Genomic DNA, 23,928 nt, shown 5'->3' with positions numbered 1-23,928 from the left:
AAACAGGCGTGTGTTAATCTTCACCCAGATGGCCAGCATGCTGGATATATTGGAGGCCTTCTTAGACCACCGTCACCTCACCTACGTAAGGCTGGATGAGAGTCTGTCACTGGAGGAGAGACAGGTATGAGATATCATCCTCTTTGTTGCTCTCATTTGCCCTTACCAACTCCTGGTCCCACTAAAGCCGTGTGGGTTTCTGGGCTCATTTAAAAGGGCAGATAAACAAGCTTTCTTCCCTCCCTCTTGGATTAAGGTTCCAAACAGGGTCTTAAATAATGCTCACATATTTGTGTACATGAGTGTATCAACACCTTTAATAACAAATGCATTTTTATTAGAAATGTTCCTACTGTTTTTTCTGCTTTTAGGAGCAGGTCAAGAAGTATAACCGCAACAGACAGATCTTCTGCACTATACTAACCAATCGCTGCTGCTCAGCAATGGGCCACGTGTTTGACGCAGATACCATAGTGTTTTATGATACAGACCTAAATCCCAGTATGGATATGCGCACTCAGGAGTGGTGTGACAAGATCGGACGCTCTAAAGATATCCACATCTACAGGTCAGGCTGGTGGAGAATGTAAAATGTTGTGTTTTTCACTTAAGAGACTATATACTGACACTGTGCTCTCTCAGGTTGGAGAGTGGGAACTCCATTGAGGAGAAGCTTTTGAAAAATGGCACTAAAGACCTTATACGAGAGGTAGCTGCGCAAGGCATGGACTACACTCTGGCCTTTTTAACACAGGTAAACGCATGTGTAGACCGCAGCATACATCAAGCAAAAACAACAATTCTAGGTTATTTTATTTGTTTAGTTCATCTACAACAGGGGTGTCAACCCTGCAATGTTTAGTTCCAACCCTGCTTCAATACACTTACCTGGAGGTTTAAAACAAGCCTGAAGGACTCATTTAGTTTGATTAGGTGTGTTTTATTAAGGTTAAAGCTAAACTGTGCAGAGCTGTGGCCCACCAGGAACTGAGTTTGAAACCTGTGGTCTAGGAATAAACCATGAACACACTGGAGAGCTGCTTTGTAATCAAGATAATTCAGATGTAAAGTTTTTAAAACATGGTCAATCATTGTGGTCAAAGTAATCCGTTTATAGAGTTTAATGTGTAGAATTTTAGCAACTCAGTTTCTGCTTATCACTTTCAATTCTAATCGATATCCAGTTTTGATTAAAAAAACTGTCAAAAAAATTATGCAAAAATTCTAACATTTATATATTAAATGTTTATTTTCTATACCTCAAGTAACAAACAACACTTGCACTGAGCTGCTGAACCTGGAGTGTGTACTTCAGGTCAAAGTCCCTTTGAAGGAAAATCTGTTCACTTGGTGGCCATATTTGCAACACCCACAATCAGTTTTCATCCAAGACCAAAGCCCTATCAAAATGAATGGGGGAATCCTGAAATATCAAAAACTGCTCACTGAACTCGCAATTAAATAGCATATTTCAGATTCGCAACAAAACCGAAGTGACCTGTCCCATTACTGTGGTTTCTTAAGCTCTAATTACATTTAAAACGGATAATTTCCAGTTTGCTTCAGCTACTGTGTATGTGCCATGATAGACACGACACCAATCTCCTTTATGGTTGTTTTAATGGTAACCACAGGATGTGGTTATAAACACTGAAATAACAAAGACAAAACCAGAGCAAAGACTGAAGGGTAATAATGGGATGGACAAGACGATATGTGATAGGATGTGCTGTGAGGTTTTTTTTTTTTTCTTCTCCTGTCAAAGTCAATGCAGACACACAGTGATCGCCAAATGACAGGGCTTGCTGTAACAAATAGGCAAGTCTGGACACAAGCCACTCCCAAAGAAACTTGTGGCTATGAAGACTGACAACTGGCAATTTTGACCTGAAGGCGGTACTACCTTCATTGTAGCAGCCATACTCTGTGTTGTACTTCCCTAATCATAGTAATCCCTATGAACCAACTTTGTATATCCATAGTCTTTGTCAGGTTGAGATTCTTTCACTGGGAATGAACAGACATTGCTAATAGACTGCTTCAAAATCATTTTTAATGATCCCGCTCGAATGTAATACCTATCTAACCAATGATGACTCAACAACAGAAAAGAGCTGCAGTGCTATAAATATGAAAACAGTAATCAGCCAGTGAGTCTTCGATCTTTTCTTATGATGTTTTCTTTGAAATCAGGGGAGTTTCAATAGCGTTTCCCATGCAATATTTTGTGATGCTTTGTGACAGGTAAAGAAGGGTCCTCACATTGCACTTACAAATACATGTTGCCATTCATATTTACAGCGCACCATACAGGATCTGTTTGAGGTGGAGGCTGGTTCTGGAGAAAAGGTGGAGGAGTTTGTGGTTCTCCACCAGGAGCCGTCTCCATCTGAATCCATCCCCCCTCACGTGGCTAGACCCTACATCCAGGCCCTAAACACCATCCGACAGGAGACCCAATTCGAAGAGGAGGAGAAGTTGGAAGTAGATGAAGATGTGAGAAGTAATAAAGAGAAAGCGGGAGGGCCAGTAGAGATAGATATGGAGGAAGGGACGAGAGAGGAGACGTCACAGTTAGAGGAGCTGGCAGCAGTCATGGAGCAGGTGAGCTTCTAAAACTAAACCCCCATTTACACTAATACGTTTTAGTTTTAAAACAGCATTTTAGAATGAAAATTGTCCACGTCCACACTGGCGATTCACATAGCGTTTATGAACAACTCTCCATCCACTGAACCACACACTGCTGAAAATGCACATCATGTGACCACACACACTCTGGCATGCACTTCAGCGATGAGAACTGTGCATGTTGGACTGTTCATCAAGGATCTACCGCTGTATCTAATCTCACTATATTTGTTAAATGTGATATTTAACTCATCTTGTTGTTTATATCTAATGACATATTCCCAGGTCTTTTGAATCTATTACTTGTTCTCAGGTAATGTGTTTTGGCTGAGCGCAAAAGTAAGTTAGGTTAATGTATTAATTAATGTAACCGCGTACACGCATTCAGCACATTTGACTGTATAAACTTATAGTACATTATACTTTTATAATGGCCGTTATTGATTATTAAAACTGATAATCAGTGAAAGAGACCAGGTATGTTTCGTATTTTTCAATGAAAGTGAAAAGAGGCAGTTATGTTATAGGCTCCGTTTAGTTATAAATATGCGTACAGTGAAGATGTAAATATGTAGCTATATGACGCCTCAACATGTTTAATGTCAAGTTGTTAATATCGCAATAAAAATAGACAGTTCCTCAAGTCATGTTTTTATTTTATTGTTAAGAAAGTGAAACGGCGTAGGCTCCATTTTCAGATGTCTCCATTTTCCCCCATCCACATAAACACTGAGCAGCAGCATTTTAAAATGAAAACGGACTCTTTAGAGTTTCCAAAACGCTACATTTTCAGCTCTCGAAAATTCCAGCGTAGTGTGGACGGATGGCGTACCCGTTTTAAAACTAAAATGTATTAGTGTTAACGGGGCCTAAATGTCTTCAACATTTTATGCCTATTGTACATGGCCTTGCAAATGGAAACTTTTGGTTTTGTGTTATTGAACACTGTTGCAAAATGTTTTGAGTTTGGTGTAGGTGTGTGTCTTGGTATTTTCGTGATTTCTGTTTGTTTATGCACTAATTTAATTATTTTTTTTTAGTATTGTCCCTAAGCCTGCATCATTTCATGGGGAAAAAACCTGTAAATTCACCAATATTGTAAACTATTGTTTTAGTTTCCAAATTTTGCATGACAGAATTTTGCATAAACATAAAATTTGGAAATGTAAATAATTCACAATATTGCAGTTTACTGTTTATTATACAGTGGTCCCTCATTCTTAAAATAGCCTGCAATAGGTGAAATCCGCAAAGTGGTTCACTTTATTTTTTACGATTATTATAGATGTTTTAAGGCTGTAAAACCCCTCATTATATACACTTTTCTCACACAGGCATTAACATTTTCACACTTTTCTCTCTTGTTTAAACACTCGCGTAACTTCTACCTTCCTTTAGCATGTCCAGAAGTCTTTTTGTACAATTGTTAGCCTCTTCCTCTACCTTTTGTGGGTGCCTTTGACAGTACAGATTGTTTTGTAGACAGTGAGTATGTTTATATGGACACCAATAATCCGATTTTAATACGATTGAGAGTCTACCATGTAAACAGCATTTTATGATTATCTTAATCCGACCAAAGTCATAATCGGACTAAACAGAAATCGAATTAAGATGTGGAGAATGCTGATTTTAATCGCATTATTGGAGTGCAGTACAGACATGTAAACACCATCAAACTATTCCCATCGTGTAGGATTTTTGCTGGATTTTGTGACTGGATAGACTATACACACACGGCTGTGTGACTCTCTGCTTCTACCGAGGTTTGTTTTCCCATACAACAAATTCCATTAAAACAACACTCTTGGTTCATATTTGTGTCCAATATCTCGTTTGTCATGGGGGCTATGCATGAAATCAATGAAATGAAATGAAAAGTGAAAGTGCAAAACTGCAGTTAGTCGACAAATCAAAAGTGAAACACCTGAAATTACATGAAACTACAGAGGAAATGTGGGTATCGTGGTGATGCAATGATGATAATTGAATTATGAGCTATAACATGTAAAACAGGAACATGAAAACAACATTCAAAAAGTATATCATATTATTGTCTTATTCAGATTAAGGATTAAGGCAAATAATTTGGTTACTGATGTCCATGTAAAGATAGTTAATGTGGGGAGAAAACTTGCAAAAAAAAAAAGCATGTCAAATTTCACAAAAAAAAACAATTTGCGAAGCGGCAAGGCCGTGTTATGGCGAGGGACCACTGTACATATATACATGACTTAAGAAATCATTCTAGCCATTTTTAAAGATTTTTTTGATTAATTGAAAGAAAGGCATTCATTGAAGAAACAGAAGAACAGAACAGAATTATTCCTTTGTTGAAAAACAAGACAAAAAAACATTGTTACCAATGCAGTTGAGATGTGATTAAAGTTTGTGTTGTGTCCTCTAGCTGACTCCTATTGAGAGATACGCTCTGCACTATCTGGAATACCTGCACATCAGTGAGGATGAACAAGTTGTAAAGGTAAGGGAGAGATTTTGAGTATAACAATAGAGATATTTTGCCTGCCCTGCAAATACAGACTACTTAATTGTTAAATTGTTTGATTTACAGGAGCGCATGGAGACTACTAAAAGAGGCTGGGAACTGCAACAACAACAAAAACTGAAGGTGGAGAAAGAGGAACAAATGATCCTAGAAGACGAGGAGGATCTGCTCTCCTATACCAGAGAGGATGCATACAACATGGTACAAATATATTTTAGCTAGTTGTTGTGTAGAATATGATGTGGTATAGTGCTGTAACACTCTTCACACCTTCTTTATAGGAGTATGTGTTCGAGAATGAGGATGGACAAACAGAAATAATGCCGGTGAGTTTACTCCAAAATTAGATTTCTTTATTGCTAGTATGTTTTCGAATTTTTACGTTATTGCAACCCACTTTATAGAAACATGTTTAAACTCCAAGCAGTAATATTAAATTCCCTGATGTGTATTATTTTAAACTGGATTAGATTTGTTTTTATGCATTTCTGTTAATCATTTATTAAAAATGTCAATTAAGTTTGAGTTATTAATTTTAATTTAATGTATTAATAATAAAGTTATTACAATTTATTCATTTATTTTTTCATGCTGGTATGAAGTTGTTGGTAAGCTTCATGAAATACACCCCAATATTTAACAGAAATGCCATATCGTTTCTAACTCGATGTTGATCTTTTCTGTAGCTGTGGACTCCGCCAACTCCTCCGCAGGATGATAACGATATCTACATTGATTCTGTAATCTGTCTCATGTATGACACTGCACCCATGCCTGAGTCCAAACTACCCCCGGTCTACGTCCGCAAAGAGCGCAAGAGACACATGGACCCATCAGGTTTGACTGCTCTAGAAATGCTGCCAACATCTCAACTTATTCTACACAAACATACGCTAAAATCTGTTTCTTTCACCTACTCGTCAGCTCTGGGACGTAAGAAAAAGAAGGGCCATGGAGAATCGGTTATTCCTCCTCGCTCTCTCTTTGATAAGGCCAGTCTGCTCAAGGTGAGACGGGATGTCAAAGACCAGAAGAAGAACTTCTCTTTGAAGCAACAAGCTCCGTTCGCCAAACCGCTGCCATCACTGCTTAAACCAGCCATGGAGTCTGGACAGGACAATCCTGAGTGGCTCATCAGTGAGGACTGGGCACTGCTACAGGTACTTTATCAATCATATTGTAACCACAAACACACACCCCTTTTCCACCAGGTGCTTATTTGGAGCCAGTGACATTACTGGTCCCTTTGCAAGCCTTCTATGAGCTGTTTTGCTTTTCCACCTGCTAGAGAGCCACTGTAGGTCTGAAACTGCATATATCACATCTTTCCCAACAACACTGGAAAGCACTAAATACAAATGCGGCATACTACAACAACCTATATCGGCATTCAAACCAAGGAAATCCTATCTGTTCGTTAAGCATGCCATAATTAAAACATACAGAGATTTAAAGCAATGTGTTCAGTATTATGTTTTGCTGCTATTTCAAATATGGTGCCCAAAACACTCTGTCTTTCTGTCATTTCACTGGGCGCGGTAATCCCACCCTCAGCTCCTGGCGCAAACAGTTCTTTCTTCTAGCCCAGCAGTGTGTTGGTGCTACTAAAAGGTTAATTTTCTCTACAAGTAGCCAACTGTGTTGAGCAATTAAATGTTTACAATCTGTCTGTGCTGACAATAACAAAAATTTGTGTTCCAAAACACTAGTAGGCAGTGGGGTTCTGAGCTCCGATGTGTCATGTTTGTTTGTTTTGGGTTTAAGACGGCAATGCTGCTGTAGAAGTAGCTTAAACTCACTCATTCAAAGTGGCAAAGGCGGGAACCAACAAACATTCCACGTCTACGAAGTAAACACAAAACAGAAGTGTCCACCTTGAGTTCCACTATAGGACTCGACACTTGTAAACCCTCCAGCCACCATCCTCACTCTGCTCCCACAGCTTTTGGTCCCGCCCACACTCCTCACCACCACCAAGGTCACAAATTATAAGGCCCCGTTTTCACTAGTACATTTTAGGTTTAAAACGCATGTTTTTTTTGTTTTTTTTATGGTTACGCCTTCCGTCCACACTACCCCGGAGTTTGCAGCACACGACAGTGGGTGTGTGTGGTCATGTGATGTGCATTTTCAGCGGTGTAGTGTGGACAGATCTTTTCAGAAATGCTAGTTGAAACGCCAGTGTGCATGTGGCTCGGTTTCATTCTAAAATGCCATTTTAAAACTAAAATGTATTAGTGTAAACGGGGCCTAAGTCTTGTGCTCTGCATTATGATGTGTAGTTCAGTTTTTTAGAGGTGCGCTTCAGGGTATGGCGAAGGGTGCGTGTCTGCGATCACTATGCATTTAACACAAAAGTATAAATTTTACTTTTCCTGGTTCAGAGCTGGTGCTTTGTGTGTCGAAAGACAAAGAAACCATTTAGAACTAGGCTGTGGCTATGAACCAGTACTGGAACTGCCTTGGGGGGAAAAGGGGTAACTGTTGAATGTGGAATGGATATATTGAGGTTCTAATTCTGTCTTTTTCTGTATTTACAGGCTGTGAAACAGTTACTGGAGCTTCCTCTCAACCTGACTATCGTCTCTCCAGCTCACACTCCTAACTGGGACCTGGTGAGTGATGTGGTGAACTCCTGCAGCAGGATTTACCGCTCACCAAAGCAATGCCGTTACCGCTATGAGAATGTCATCATTCCCAGAGAAGAGGGCAAGGTGAGAGATGGGATCTGGTTGTGCGTTCTCTATTTTATTTATTTTTATTGTGATTTATAATTCTATAAATTGTCCTATAGCTAATATATGAAGCTAACCCCAAGAAGAACAAGACCAAGAGCATTTATAAGGTATTTAAAAAAAGGAAAGGTTTTGTTATGCATTATTGGCTGCTTTTGGTTTAACAATTTCTTTTTTTTTTTCTTTGCACAGTCCAAGAACAGTCGTCCTCTGCGTACGTGTCAGATCTACACACAGGATGACAACGCTACCCAGATCCAGCTGTACAGCAACCGCTTTGAGCTAATGAAAATCATTGCTAGCAAGAGGAGCCCACCCATAAAACCACTGTATGTACCACTGTACCAACACACAAAAATATTTTCTGCTTTATAGTTTTGCTCATGTTTTTTTTTCTTCTCTAGACTGGGTATGAATCCATTCCAGAAGAACCCCAAGCATGCCTCTGTGCTGGCTGAGAGGTACTGACTTTTCCTTTACAAATTTTTAATTGATGATGATTTTAAAGAAGTACTGAATACTAAAGTATTTAGTATATTGTACATCTTTAGTCACATTTGATATTATTTGTAGTTGTATACCATGTCATTGTTTTTTCTTTTGTGATTTACAGTGGGATTAGCTACGACAAGCCTTTGCCTCCTATTCAGGTTGCCTCTCAAAGAGCTGAGAGAATCGCTAAAGAGAAAAAGGTGAGATTTAGTTTAGCAACTGCCTAAAGATGGTTACAAAAATTACTTTTTCATTTTGGGTATCAAATTCTATTTAGTCTATTTATTTATTAGAAAAGTAGCAACAAATTGATCAAATGGTACAGTATATACAATATAAAAAACACAGCCTTTTATTTTCTGTTTTTGTATTAGACTGCATTATTTATTGTACATTCGGAGCAAATATACTGATTATAATGCATTTTTGGCGTGATTTACCGGATACCAACAAAATGTCATTCATATGTCTGGTAAATTTAGAAGAAAGATCATTTGATGGCGTACTGAAAGACTACACAAGGAATGCATTGCAGGCCCAAAATACAAATATATTTTAAATATAAATCTATTAAATAAAGTTTGCTACTACACTATCCTTCACACAACTAAGCTCACTAGTGTTTAAGCTCTTAAAATATAGTAAATAAGGCTGGGTGATTAATCGATAGCAATTTTCAAGCATGTTTTGTAAAGCAGATGTTGTGCCCTTTTTCAACCCCCTGCCAAATTATTGCCCACCCATGTTGATAATCCAAAACCCCACCCCTAATTCCAATCCCTCCTCCATACCTAAAACTACCAGAATCGGGGGTTAATAATGTGGCATGGATCAGAATTTGACAGCACTGGTTCTAATAATTGTCCATCGTGTGCTTTCAGATTGAGCATCATAATTAAAATCAGTTTGATCAGACAATATATAAATCTGGATAATCTTTCTGTGATGATGACTGCTGTTTTTGTAGCTTCTCAATGAACTACAGCTCTGCAATAAATGCTGCATATGATATTGTCACATAATAGCATGTTTTTACTCCAAACTCACTTTGAGTCAAGGTATTTGTAGTTTCTGTGCAACAGTGCCCTCTATCCTTTTTTGGAGATTTACTACTGATCACAGAACCATTTTTACCTGCCAAGATGTGCATGACAGTCGCAGCTTTGATCATTTTTAAATGTTATTTTTTTCGATTAATCATGCAAAACTGTTCTCTATATTTTAGTAGGTATAGCTCAGAATAAATGTTTTATTTGACATTGACATCATTTACAAGCAAAAATTTTAAACTGTTCTAGCATTAAATTTTTTTGTGTGTGTGTAAAATATTGTGAATTTAATGTGATGCACACTCCAAATGGTTCATCGTAGCTTTGAATTACTGCATGTTTTAAAGCATTTGTCTATCCACCTGGAGCAGGCACTAGCCGAACAGCAGAGGGCTCAGCAGTTAGCCCAGCAGCAGCAGCAGACCACAGGAGCCGCTCAGCCTCAGGGAGCAGCAACACAGCCCCAAGCCCAGACACAGACCCCTGCAGCAGGAGCACAGGCCACCGCCGTTCCCCAGCCCAACCAACCTGGAGCAGCAGCAGTTGCCAACACCGCTGTACTGGTTAGAGTCTTCTAGCATGTCACACTGAATAACATGTCACACTGAATCTAAATTACATCTGTATTTAACTGTAGGTTTAATAAGATTTATGTTAATTAACCAGGTCCAAGGTATTTCTGTATTAAACTTGTATTATACAATATACAAATGCAGTATAGTTGAAAAGTCTTATGCTGCTAGTATTTTCACCAACAAAATAGTTTTAAATCAGTTATATTATTTCAGAGCATTATTTTTGCTATAAATTGTATTCATCCAGTGAGGTTTTTGTTTGCACAAGGAGTCTGACAGCAGCCAGTGCTCCACTCAGAGATCTGATCTCACCATCATCCAGCCTGTCTGCAAAGACATGAAGAAACTGAACAAACCTATACAGAATAAACCCAGAAGAACTGTGGCAACATCTCCAAGACACTTCAAGAAACCTACCTGCAAAACTACAGTACTGTATACGGTTTTAGGCACTTGTGTAAAATGCTGCAAAGTGAAGATGCTTTCAAAAATAATGCCATAAATAATAATGATAAATTAGATTTTATTTATCAATTCTTTTCTTTTAAATTCAAATTAAGTGCCCTTTGCTTTTCAAATGGCTTTTGTTCTACGTACACTTGCTCATAGTTTTTCAGGTAGTTTTGCAGGTAGGTTTCTTGAAGGGTCTTGGAATTACAAATAATGAATTATTAAAATACAAAAAATAATATTGGGAATTGAAAACAGATCAATTTAAGAAAAATGCCAATGATTTTATTGATTTTATTTCAAAAGAAAAGCTTTTATTTTGTGTTTAAGTGTCTTTACTTTTTTTAGTTAATCAATGTAAAGCATCTTTGCTGATTAAAAATATATCTTCTTGTCTCCAAACTTTTGAACGTTAGTGTATTATATGATTACTGATGTATTAAATGTTTGTTAATTCTCAAGACTGGAGCCATCAAGACTGCTGCAGCAGGCACAAGCATCCAGCCAGGTATCATCACATTACATGTTTTTTTTTCTGTACTTGTTTGTACTTTTTATGTATTCTATGTAGCCTTGCGCTATATTAGAAGAAACTGATATTGCGATATTTTATTTATTTATTTTTTTTTGCAATCTAGATATGATTTAAATAACTGTATTTGGGTGGGAAAGCATAATTTAACATTGATTGGGATGATTTTATAGGGGAGTGAATCTATATAATAATGTAATAAATAAAAATGATAAGCATGATTAGTACAAACAAAAAAGTGAGGCGCAGGAATTCTATAATCAAAAGTCAAATAAAATAACAGTTTAGGAGCCGATCACACCGAAAGCAGTTTTATGGCGCACCGCAATGCCTTTTTGTTGACAAGAAAATGATGTCGCTAGGCAAAGACTGAATCAGCTGCCTATTGTACATGAGTGTAGCTGTTGAAATTGGTATACAGTAATTTTAATGTTTAATGATATTGTGATATTTAAAACAGTAACCACTAGTCTCTCCTCAATCTTCAAAAGTCTTCATAGTCGTCTTGAAAACACAAACACTGCTGTCACTTCAAGGGAAACTCCACCTCTGCTTTCATTTGGTTGGAGAATGAAAAAGATGCATCTGATGTAACGCTTTTTCTGCATAGTTTACTTTTTTCAACTGCGAGCACACATCGCGCAACGGTAGAAACGCAAGGCACGCAGGTGGTTATGCAGCGCGCAAAACGCTTGCGGCTGTTAGTAAATCATTCAGAAAAAGCACATTCAGTGTGATTGGGCCCTATAGTCTTTGTTGTATAAATAAAACAACTACTCTTTGTTTAAGCTTCACAACTGCTTGTTACCAAATGGCTTAAATTAGTTTTAAATCTTACATAGCCACAAGCCTTAAAACAGATCTTTCAGCAGGGTACATACATCCTGGAAAAGTCATGGAATTTTGACATGGCATTTTCCAGGCCTGTAAAAGTTTTGGAAAAACCCACAAACTATTGGAAAAGAAATGAGTTTAACAAATATCTGTATAACTGAAATAAGTTAATTGACTTCACTTATTTTGTCCTTGGCTAAAAACATGCTCGCACATTATTAGTACAGTGTAAGCATTATCTAAATACATTTTACAAAGATATAAAAATAAATGTACACTAAATAAATGTGTGTTTTATGATATTTTATTGTAATTTTGAACGTGCATTGTTTTTATTATTATTTACCACGTAAACATAAACAATACATGAAACATTGGGTCATGAAAATTGACTTAAAAGTCCCAGAAAAGTCATGGAATTTTAGTAGTGAAAAAGTGTATGAACCCTCAATTAGGGTTAAAATTGGCAATGACTCCACAAATCTCATGTTATGAAATGTGGTTTTAGCTTAATTATAACCCCAAATCAACATTGCAGGTCCTACGATATGTCTATTCCAGTTTCACACAGTGCGATATCGATGCTAAAACAATTTAATGTGCAGCCCTAATTCCATGTGTGTATATATTCAATTATTATTATTGTTATTATTATTTATTATTGTTATTGTTTCAGCTGCTGCGACAGTGAGTGGGAATGTGATCGTAAACACTGTGGCTGGAGTTCCTCCGGGTCAGTTCCAAGCAAACAAACGTTTGGCATCTCCTGTCATACCTGGAGCCCTTCCTGTAAGTCCTGACTGATTATTATTTTTTTTTTTTTGGTTTGTTTTTTTCAACTAAATTCTACAATTCTGTTTTGTTTGTGTATTAAATGTCTGTTGACCTGACAGGCGACAGGAACCGCCACGGCTCAGGTGGTTCACGCTCGAGGAACAGTACCTGCTGCAGCGGCTCCTGCAGAAGTGGTAGCCATCGCTACCAGTCAGAGCGTGAGAGCCGTCACACCGGTCACGGCGTCAGCTGTGGTGTCCACTAATCTGACTTCGGGTCAGTCCCAAACACGCACGCTGGTGGCTACAGGTAGACCAAATGCCATCCTTAGTGAAAGAAATGCATGTTTTGGGTTCTCTAGTGACAAATCGATTCAGAGAGTCACACTCCCACATTGTTTATACATATACACTACCTGAAAAAAGTCTTGTCGTCGATCCCAGTTGTAAAAGCAACAAATAACAACTTGATCGTTGATCGTTTGGAAAAGAGGTAGAAGATTCTCACAGAAATCAGTCAAATTTGGTGAAAAGTCATGGTTTGGGCAAATTCTTCACCAGAATAGCGCTCCGTCTCATTCTTCAGCCTCCACATCGAAGTTCCTGAAAGCAAAGAAGATCAAGGTGCTCCAGGGTTGGTCAGGCCAGTCATCAGACGTGAACATTATCTAGCATGTCTGGGCTAAGATGGAGGAGGCATCGAAGATGAATCCAAAGAAGTCCTACAAGAACGCTTTCTTTGTCATTCCAGAAAACGTATTAATAAAGTTATAATAATAAAGCAAAGTGAGACCTTACTGTCCTAATTAAATAATTAAAAATCAAGACATAATCATTTTATTTTGGTAAAATAATCGTAATTTAGAGGCCTTTCATATAAGCCACTTCTGATACAAATCAACTAAAAGTCAAGTTATTATTTGTTATTCCTAAAACTTGGGTAGGTGACAAGACTTTTGTCAGGTAGAGTATATCATAAATACTTGCTGGTGTTGAACCAATTCTTTTTTCTTTTCCAGCTCCAGCTGTGCAGTTGTCTCAAAATAAGCAGATCCCACAACAGTTACTCTTCAGACAGCAACCGCAGGCCACATCTCCACAAATCAAAGCCGTTGGAAAGCCACAGCAGGTACACACTCTCAAGAAGATGCCAAATGCTTTTGCTAACCTAATCTGCTTTTTATATGTGTTACCTGAATCTATGTGGGAGCATTAGCAGGAGTGCAGTAATTGTTTTGACCCGTTTTCACTTTATTTTGTCCGATTTGCTGATTGCTGCTTTGAGTAATGGTGACAATTCTGTCCAGTGTTTAAAAAAAGAAATCTTTAAAGTTATTCCTAGTTTTTGAAACTTTAATATAGATTTTGTTTATTGATATTAATATTAGTAATTTGTTTTCAGGTTACACACAGCAAATCAAGTGTGTTGAATGTAATATATATATATATATATATATATATATATATATATATATATATATATATATATATATATATATATATATATATATATATATAACAGTAAATATAAATATAACACAGTGAGATCTTTTGTAAGCTGCCCAACGTTAATGATGATAGACCTTCTTTAGTTGATGATGGAGACCCTGTAGTGAATGCAGATCCACCAGCAAAAACAAAGTTAACAGTTTGTGTAGATATACGGCCCTTTCACTGAGGGGTAGAGTGCAGTATTGTATGCATTTTGAAGGAATACTGTTGGCAGCTTAAACGCGAGCCTGATCAAGGTGACTCATACTGAAGTGTAGTGTATTGTTCTGTACTGAGTCGTACCAATTAATGGAAGCAATGCAATAGTTGGTAAAAAAATTATTCTTTGCTGCTTTATTTACAGCAAAACAAGGAAACCACAATAACACTAATGTCCCTTTGCCGTTGGCATCAGCTGATGTACATTGAGCAGTGAACAATCATAACTGGCCTTTTATTTGTTGATCTCTGTTCAGGACATTAACCCTGAGGATGGACGCAAAGCAGCTAGTAGAAAAAAAAATTGTATTTTAGTCAAATTGACAATGTATAAATAGTTTATTGAAGAATTTCTCATCTTCAATTTTTTTGTAGATTTGTTTTCCACATTGTTTCTTTCGAATTTAGCAATTGACATTTGATACGAATCAATTGCAAAAATGCTAATTGATACCCGCTGTTTTCTTATCCTAATTTGTTTAAGTGGTGATTTTGCTTAAAGTTGCAGTAGGTGATCTGCCAAAATGCCATCCGGTAGCATAATAGGTTTGAAAACACAGTTCTTCCCCTGCTGTCCAAATCCTCGCTTCCTGAAACATGAAAGCACACATTGAAGATGACAGTAGACAATTCACTAGATCATGTCATTCGCCACTTAGAAAACTTTATAGTACTTTATAATACTACAATTCAGAACAAAAAACTGTATTATATCTAGTACGTTTTCAGTTGTGAAGCAAGAAAAACTTGTCATAACATGCAATATTTCATGCATGCAAGGATCGCTGATCTCACTCGCTCATGCACTTTGTCCTAAAGCAGCTATGGTGCTTGGCCAGCAGGGTGCAGGACTAAACCATACTTGTATGCTATTTCAGACTGAATATTCAAAGTAGCATGGTAAACAATATTGGCACAGTGTCACGGGTTGTCATTGTTCAAAAATGAAGCAATAAGATGTGAATATAAAACCAACTTCTCCCAAAGTCCCTTTAACGCATGTAATTTCTCACGGCGGCCATCTTTGGAACGCCTCTCGGGCAGTATGCTCTGGCATTCTGTCTGAACTGTTAGCCAAGGTTATGATTGCATTACATATTTGGAATCACCAACAGAATTAAACAACTGTGTCAAGTTTGTTTCTAAACATTAGAATCAAACAAAATCCACATATTTTCAGGTTGCCCGAGCTAATACGCATAGGCACTCAAGTAGAATGAGATCACGACACCAACCTCATTTATGGCCATTCTACACATTATTAAAAACTTTTGTTTTCAAGTGCATTTGGTTCATTTAGATGCCACAAATCTACATGTGTTGACGGACAGTTTGGGCAACTTATCAGAATTATAGGAATTATCGGCCTGACAAATTTTAATTGGATGAACATTTTGTAGTCTTATGCCTTACCCAGAATATAAAAATACATATACACATTTTGGTCATTAATTACTTTATAATCATTAGTATTGGACTGTGAAGAGACTTTCAACCAGCACACCAAAACATGTTTCTGAAGGTAATCACCTACTGCACCTTTAATAAACTATGAAGTGTAAAAAAAAATAATAATAATAATAAATAATTTTCAGATTTTTCAGCTATTAAAAAAACAAACATTTAAAAAGTGGCCAAAAAACAATTTCTCAAAGTGATCAGTCTGTTGATTCATGAGGGAGTGACACAAACTATTAGACTCTGATACATGGCTTTTGTCAGAATGGCTTGACCATAATGAGCAATTTGAAAAACCTAAATCCAAAACGTTACCTCTTCAACACAGCACTGTCAAGAAGTTTGAAGAACACACTCATTTATATAAGTAAATTTGTTGGTTTTCTCCAGGAGCTGTTGAAGCAGAAGAAGCTGCAGATGGCGCAGCAGCAGGTTGCAGCGGCAGTAGCTGCAGCTCAGGGTCAGCAGGCTCCATCAACCCAGCAACCCCAGCAGGTTCATGCCACGCCTGCGGCAACTACCAACCCTCAGATCGCGACAGTCGCTGCGCCCCGAGCAGGAGCTGTCCTTGCTGGAACCACAGTCACCAACTTACAGGTGGCCAGACTGGTAAAGCACACCCAAATACACTTCGGCTAACTCACAGCCACTTTCACAGCCACTTGAATGCATGTTAATTCTGTATGTCTTTTTTTTTTTTCCTTCAGACACGTGTTCCAGCTCCAGGTTCCATTCAGGCTCAGCCGGGTCAGACCGCTCAGGTGACACTGACCAAACCACCTCCGGTAGTCTCTGTTCCCGCAGTGGTTTCCTCCGGAGTCACAACTCTTCCTGTCACTATGGCTGGCATTAGTGTCGCCATCGGACAAGCACCGAAAACAGGTTTGTAAAATGATCCCTCTCACAAAAACAATTTTTAAAACAAAGAGTTGTATCGCGCAGTAGTTGGCAATGTACTGACTGTGATACCACTGTAGCCAATCAAAGACATATCTGTTGAATGACAAATCGGCAGCTTTTAAGAACCTTCTCAAGATGCTCAGATATTAGCAGGAAATGGGTATTTTAAAAGTTCAGTTTCGAATAGTATAGCGGTTAGTACTTTTGACAACACTAGAATCAATATGAGCCTGCACACATTCGACCTGTGGCTGATCGTTGCTTATAGACTGAACACATATTACATGTGCACCACGTTATTGTTTTTACACAATTATATTTTTTATGTTTGCCCAAAGACTGTAATAGTATTCTTTTCAAAAACCTGCGCTCTGAAATATGTTTTTAGAACGCAATTATTGTGTAAAAGAATGGTTAAAACACATGAAGCCTTTTCTGTTGTTTTTTTTGTTTGTGTAAATATTTTTTATAATTGAAAAAATGCTAACGTACAACTAAATATTACTGAAAAGAATATTAAACATGCTTCCTTGGCAACTTTTCAAATAATTGAAAATTAAACAGAAATAAGTAGCTAAAGCAGATTGTGTTTTTTTTTAAAATAGCTTTTCAGGTATAAATCAGGTTAAAATAATTTCAACTTTAACACTCATCAATGTCAGTTCCAAAGCATTGGACCAATCAGAAGAACGCAAAGATGGGGAAAGGTGCTTTTTACAGTAATGTAGACATTTCAGAAAGATTGGGAAAAGGGTTTCTGGAGAGTTATTGCAACCTATCAGACACAATATTAGTATATTGTTTTTCTGAATTTATACATAAGGACATATGCTGCTGTCATGCATTAGCTGATCTGAGTTAGAGTCCTAATTCAGGATTTCTTTCTGGATTATTTCTCTGTCTTTGCTTCCTGTTATGTCTTTACCTGTCTATTACAATAAAGGCAACAATGTCGCAAACTAATATTGATTAAAAAAAGAAGACTCATCAGACCCCCTAGTTTTTCATGATTTTTTGGTGAATCTTTTTTTCTTCGCGGATTAAAAATGACTGATTTTGTGGTGGTAATTCCCAGAAGTTTGTGGACAATTTTGCAGTTAAAAAAAAAAAAATATATATATATATATACACACACACACACACACACACACACACACACACACACACACACAAGTTAGAATTATTAGCCTCCCTGAATTATTAGCTTCCCTGTTTATTTTTTTCCCAATTTCTGTTTAATGGAAAGAAGATTTTTTCAACACATTTCTAAACACAATAGTTTTAATAACTCATTTCTAATAACCAATTTATTTGATCTTTGTCATGATTACAGTAAATAATATTTAGCTAGATATTTTTCAAGACACTCCTATACAGCTTAAAGTGGCATTTAAAGGCTTAACTAGGTTAATTAGGTTAACTAGGCAGGTTAGGGTAATTAGGCAAGTTATTGTATAACGATGGTTTGTTCTGTAGACAGTTGGAAAAAAAATTGCTCAAAGGAGCTAATAATTTTGACCTTAAAATGGTTCATAAAGAATTAAAAGCTGCTTTTATTCTAGTCAAAATAAAACAAATAAAACTTTCTCCAGAAGAAAAAATATTATCAGACATACTGTGAAAATTTCCTTGCTCTGTTAATCATTTGGGAAATATTTTAAAAAGAAAAAAAATAATAATTAAAAGGGGGCTAATAATTCTGACTCCAACTATATATTTATATGTATTATAAAAAATTAATCGTATATCTTATTTACCCTCCTCCTCACCATTACTGTTTGTTGTCATATCCCTGTCAAAACTGACAGCTGGATGGGCATGGTTAAGTATGTTAGCCACGCCCAATACTTCTGACAGATGTTATTGAGAATTAAACGGAAAACAAACAGGAAGTGCATTTTCAGATTTTGGTTAAAGATTACAAGGACTTTTTTTTCGTAATGACCTGCACAGATGAATTGTTCACTTTAAAACTAGCAATATGAGCTAACAAAATCAATATGGTTAGTTTTGATTTCATCTGTACTCTAATGCGGATTTTGTCAGTGTTTTGAAACACTTTGGAGTACCCTTTAGACCAGGGATTGGCAAACTCGATCCTGGAGGGCTGGTGTCCCTGCATAGTTTTGCTCCAACCCTAATCAAACACACCTGCTTGTAGCTTTCTAGTGATCTCAAAGACACTAATTAGGGTGTTCAGGTGTGTTTGATTAGTGTTGGAGCAAAACTCTGCAGGGACACCGGCCCTCGAGGATCAAGTTTGCCCATGCCTGCTTTAGACTATAATTCTTATACTAACATCTAAAAAACATGATTTACATTTTATGGGAACTACATAATTTAAAAATCTAAAAAAAACAATCCCGTTGATGGATTTTTCATTTTTGTGGGTGATTTTTCTACCTTGAGTGTAAAAGTGACCCCAAAAATTGTGAAGCATCTTTAGTAAGTGATGCACAAAATTTGCCAATGTGCTTCCCACATCAAGCGAGTGTCATTAGCAACCTTTTAGGGGCTATTATAAACTAAACATGTGTTTGTGCAGGTGGTCCGATGGTCACCCACCCGTTCCAGGTGCAGCAGGTGCAGCAGCTGTTACATAGACAGAAGCAGCAGGCAGTGGCACAAGCGGCTGCAGTCCAGAAGGCAGCACAGCCACAGCAAACACAAGCTGCTGTGCAGCAAAAGGTACCAGTCGACCAGTGTGATTCATTTTTTTTTTATTTAAGCTTGATGTGTAAATGTTCCTCCAACCACCCCCGCCTCTCACTCTTTATCTGGGCACTCAGCAGGCGGCTCAAACCCCAGCCCAACAGCAGCAGAAAGTGTACACCACCGCCCCACTGCAACCCGGCATCAAGACCCAGTTCTTCACCACCTCCATCACACAGCCACAAAAAACTGCTGCATCACCACAGATACAAGTGAGAATGAGAAGATTCTTGCCTTGCTTTTTTAACCTCAGCCTCTCCCTAGCAACACATCAAAAAAAGAGCTTTGCTTGTGTGTGTGTTTGTGCACATGTGTGGTGCCCAGCTTAGCTTTGTAGTGATTTTCCTTTTCTGCGTGTAGGTCACTAAGATTCCTCAAATAGTTCAGCAACAGATCGTATCCTCACCTCAACAGGTAAGTGTTTCAGTGTTTGGTTCAATTTCTTTTTGGAAAATGCAGAGTAACATGACATCAGAAGTGACTTATCGCATCAACACTGTTCTCTAATCCAGTACATGTCTTTCCATACAAAAATACTCAAATTCGCATTAGTCGGACTTCATCCCCTTTGGAAATTTTTGTACCTTAGTACCTTTAGATGTTTGTATTATACGTAATACACACTAACAAATGTTTGAGGTCAGTAAGATTTATTTATTTCAAATAGAACTTTTATTAAGCATGGACCAAAGCTATTACATTTCTTGTATTTTTATAGTATATAAAACTAAAACCCTTATCAAAAATATTACTTGTAATTAAATGAACTGAATTAAATGTGTATTTAATCAATGTTATTTTTTCAGCTCTTTGCCAAGGCAACTGAATTCCCAAAAAATATGAATCAAAACTATATTAACATCTGTTGCAGAAGCTCCTCCATTATATTTCAATCCCACTAACAACCGATGGTGAAAATTTACCTTTGCCATCACAGGAATAAACTTAATTTGATAAAACATATGACAGTAGAAAACACACTTTTCAGTTCTTTTAAATGTAAAACTGTTATATTATTAATAAAATATTACTATGTTGTTTTTCTGGCACATACATTTATACACATGGACATATGCTGCTGTCATGCATAAGCTGATCTGAGTTAAGAGTCCTAATTCAGGATTTCTTTCTTGATTATTTCTCCTGCTCTCTCTGTCTTTGCTTCCTGTTATGCTTTACGTGTCTGTTACAATAAAGGCAACAATGTCACAAACAAATATTGATTAAAAAAAAGAAGAGTAATTAGACCCCCTAGTTATTCACGATTAATTTTTTTTTTGCTATTAAAAATGACAGATTTTGTCGTGGAAATGCCCAGAAATTTGTGGACAATTTTGCAATTAAAATATATATTTTAAATATTTTAAAAATGAATGATATGATATCTTATTTACCATATTAGGTAGCCTAATATGTTAAGTGTGTAATGTGACAATGACACAAATCATACAAGTAAAGCTTCTTTATTTTGGTCTCTTTTCAAGACGAGATCTAAAACAGATCTCAAATGGTAGGGATGAAGCCAAAGGAAGGTTGTATAACTATTATTTTTATCCATGATCTTACTTTCTCGCTCTTAGATATCACTCCCCGGAGCATCTGACATCATGTACGTCACCCAGGACATGCGTTAGGGCTTCCCCTACCGTAATACACCTAAAACACAAATTGCTGTAAAACTCGTCAATGGCAGGGAAGCGTTTTCTCTTGTTAACTGCAGGGAAAGAGTTAAACGAAATCATATATTGATTTGACGCAGATCATAATACCAGCCATAGATGTAAAGCCAAACTAATGGCCTTCAATTCAGTCATGTCCAAGCTGCTTGCTTTTTGGTCTGTTCCATTGCTCTGTTTGTTAAATGTTTGCTCCCACTTTCTTTTGCAGTCTGAAGCACGTCAAATGCAAAAAACGTCCAATTAATGATGTCTAATCCAATCTTTGCACTGACTTCACATGTAAATCACTTGCACTTCTTCCATGTCTGCTTACTGCACAGGCTGCAAAACTTTTACCGCCCCACTTCCATGTTAGGATTGTGAGGGCGCATGTGAGATGTGATTTTTCGAGAGACACTCAAATACATCACGTGCGCTGCATAACCTCTATAAGTCATGTAAAACAATTAATTGCAAACTGAAATAAATTTAATGTGATTGTATGATTTGGATGTTTTATAAGATTGTTTAATTGTTTTGTGATTATTTTGCGTTTAAATTAAGAATTTTGCAGGACTGCAAAAAAATTGTGACTGTCGAATTTGCGTTGGATTCAGCAAATGCAAAATCGTGAAAAAATAGGTGGTCTGAGTAAAAGTTCCTCAGTGAACATACAAAATGTTAAACTCCTGAATGGTTTGTTTGTGTGTAGATCCAGGCTCAGCCACAGACAGTGGCCCTGACGCAGGCAGCACCCGCTGCTGGTTCGGTCCAGACCCAGGCCCAGGTTCAGGTCATCCCCGCAGGCACTGCACAGGTGGTGCAGCAGAAGCTCCTCCAGCAGCAGGTCGTTACAGCAGCAGCAGCTTCTCCTCAAATCCAGACCCCACCACCACACAGTCCTGCCCAGCAGCAGAGCACAGCGGCACCCCCTGTCTCTGAGACTCCAGCGCAGCAGACCACCGCCACGCCACAGCCCCCGCAGGCCAAAGGAAACACCCGCACCGGGGCCGCTATGCGCTCCAAAACACCCGCCAAACCCAGCGGTGGCAGCTAGACAGTCACAGGAGAAAGTAGCTGGCCACATCGTAGGGCTTTGTTTTTCCTTTACCCCATTTGTTTTGGGAAAACTGACCCTTTGTAATACAGGAACTCACCATTGCCTGTATGTATGGAGCTTTTTACAATTTGAAGAAACGTTAATAAGCTAACCATGCTAGTTTCATGCTAATCGACCATCATTCTGCCAACGGCCTCCACTCTTTGGCCAATGTTTTTTTTTCTTTTTTAATGGCTTAATAATTGAATCTCCTTTCCCAGGAGTAAAACATGACTTTACGACTCGTTTTTTTTATACTGAACTCTTTAACAGAGCCATCAAACGCTCGCTGTTCATTTCAGACTATTCTACATGCTCTGTTTATACAGTGTTATACATGTCATCACATACTTAAAGTCATGGATCAAGTGCGGTTGGATCGACTTCACTTCAACACTTCATTTAGCGCGCCGGGAACTCTTTTGGCAGATCATCTCAACATTTTTCATAATGTTCAATCAGTCCAGTTGTATGAGCGTCTCCCCGATGTTTTCATTTTAATAGGTGTGGTGGTGTTGTCCCTTTGCTGTTTGTGTCGGTCAATGTTTTTGAAGCGTTTAATAATCATAATCAAGATTAGCAAGAGTCAGTGAACCCAACAGAAATGGCAAAGTGCCATTAGTTTGATATAGGCGACCCATTCAATCGCACTCTCCCCCATAGAAGAATTGATTATAATAGCTTGTATCATGAAAACTCCCCTAAAAACAACTAATTCTTGTTACCCATTGACACAAGTTTAGCTGCATGAATGGATACCACCTGAAAACTGTCTGTGGATGTGTACTAGTGTGTGAATTGTGTGTGTACAACACTTCAAAATGTGAATCAACAAGGAACTGATGGAAAGCTCATCCTGCACTGTAGCCGTTTCCTGCTAGCGGCAGCTGTGGGAAGTATCGCCCTCCCAAACTCCGATTTGGAAGAAATGTCATTTCTGAAAACACATCTGTGAAATATTTCCGTTTTTCTTACGCATAGTTATGAACAATGTCACCATTAGTCAGTTGAGTCAGACCTTGGCTCTTAGTGTGTTTACGTTGGCCTGCTATCAGTAATGAACGGACTTAAATCAAGACTTTCCCTCTATGTATCTGAATCATACAACGTCGAGGCTTTTGCTCATAAATATGTCTTTTTTTATTGATGTTGGGTCTGGAACACATGTAAATAACTCTGGACGGGGGAAGGGGACAGAGGCATTTGTATTTGTAAAGTAGTTGTGTATTCATTTTTTTTTTTTCCAGCCTACTTGTATAAAGTGTTATGTTTTTACACACGTCTAGATTACCCCGTGTCTTTATTTGTCCGGAACTGCATTTGTTACCTAGATTCAGTGAGCTTCCTTCGGGTTTCAGATTACATTAATTCAGCGGTTCAGCCTGGAGTCCATAGATATGCATTCCTGGACGTCTGTGTGTGGACTTGCTGACTACAGTGCGTGTGTGTGTGTGTCAGCACACTGGCCAACAGGGATTTCAGGAAGATAATGCATTGCACCTCGCTTGTTCAATAAACGCTAAAAGATTTCATTCCAGCACAAATGGTTCTGCGGAATCTCAATAGCCACAGTATGCCAGCTTGAATGATTTTAATGCAAATATCCAATAGATATCAACCATAGACGCAACTCAATTATCCATGTGGTCGAGACAATCTCCTTAAGTTCAAACTGAACATCAGAATAGTGACAAAGGTAATTTAAGTGCTGATCTACTAACATTTGTATGCATAAAATGATCTCTATAGGTCTGCCCACATGGAACGTGCAGATTTTTAGCCTATCATTGAGTCTATTTGTGTAAATGTGTGTT

General features: G+C 37.8%; 1 protein-coding gene and 1 non-coding gene across 9 annotated transcripts in view; both read left to right on the top strand.

Annotated features, from left to right (window-relative positions):
• Positions 1 to 23,393, top strand: part of ep400 (E1A binding protein p400) — a 57,526-nt gene extending 34,133 nt beyond the window's left edge. For 3 of the 8 annotated variants that reach the window (XM_056463327.1, XM_056463326.1, XM_056463322.1), the window contains 25 exons: positions 1 to 124; positions 372 to 568; positions 643 to 754; positions 2,302 to 2,604; positions 5,039 to 5,113; positions 5,204 to 5,338; positions 5,419 to 5,463; positions 5,824 to 5,974; positions 6,062 to 6,297; positions 7,678 to 7,851; positions 7,932 to 7,982; positions 8,065 to 8,201; positions 8,277 to 8,333; positions 8,486 to 8,564; positions 9,782 to 9,976; positions 10,901 to 10,946; positions 12,481 to 12,593; positions 12,698 to 12,887; positions 13,597 to 13,706; positions 16,136 to 16,354; positions 16,453 to 16,627; positions 19,191 to 19,333; positions 19,435 to 19,569; positions 19,718 to 19,771; positions 21,728 to 23,393. The exon at positions 1 to 124 is cut by the window's left edge and continues 46 nt beyond it. In XM_056463327.1, coding sequence (XP_056319302.1) covers positions 1 to 124; positions 372 to 568; positions 643 to 754; positions 2,302 to 2,604; positions 5,039 to 5,113; positions 5,204 to 5,338; positions 5,419 to 5,463; positions 5,824 to 5,974; positions 6,062 to 6,297; positions 7,678 to 7,851; positions 7,932 to 7,982; positions 8,065 to 8,201; positions 8,277 to 8,333; positions 8,486 to 8,564; positions 9,782 to 9,976; positions 10,901 to 10,946; positions 12,481 to 12,593; positions 12,698 to 12,887; positions 13,597 to 13,706; positions 16,136 to 16,354; positions 16,453 to 16,627; positions 19,191 to 19,333; positions 19,435 to 19,569; positions 19,718 to 19,771; positions 21,728 to 22,072 — 3,601 coding nt within the window. In that variant the 3' untranslated portion in view covers positions 22,073 to 23,393. The remainder of the gene's footprint in view (positions 125 to 371; positions 569 to 642; positions 755 to 2,301; positions 2,605 to 5,038; positions 5,114 to 5,203; positions 5,339 to 5,418; positions 5,464 to 5,823; positions 5,975 to 6,061; positions 6,298 to 7,677; positions 7,852 to 7,931; positions 7,983 to 8,064; positions 8,202 to 8,276; positions 8,334 to 8,485; positions 8,565 to 9,781; positions 9,977 to 10,900; positions 10,947 to 12,480; positions 12,594 to 12,697; positions 12,888 to 13,596; positions 13,707 to 16,135; positions 16,355 to 16,452; positions 16,628 to 19,190; positions 19,334 to 19,434; positions 19,570 to 19,717; positions 19,772 to 21,727) is intronic. The other 5 variants (XM_056463328.1, XM_056463323.1, XM_056463324.1 and 2 more) reach the window with 4 other exon arrangements.
• Positions 158 to 289, top strand: LOC130234341 (small nucleolar RNA SNORA49). Its single transcript, XR_008838300.1, has one exon. It is a non-coding gene; the product is annotated as a small nucleolar RNA SNORA49 (small nucleolar RNA).
• Positions 23,394 to 23,928: the final 535 nt, after the last annotated feature.

Source organism: Danio aesculapii, chromosome 8 (assembly GCF_903798145.1).
Source record: "Danio aesculapii chromosome 8, fDanAes4.1, whole genome shotgun sequence".
NCBI classification, from domain to species: Eukaryota; Metazoa; Chordata; class Actinopteri; order Cypriniformes; family Danionidae; genus Danio; species Danio aesculapii.
This window is presented reverse-complemented; position numbering and strand designations above follow the sequence as displayed.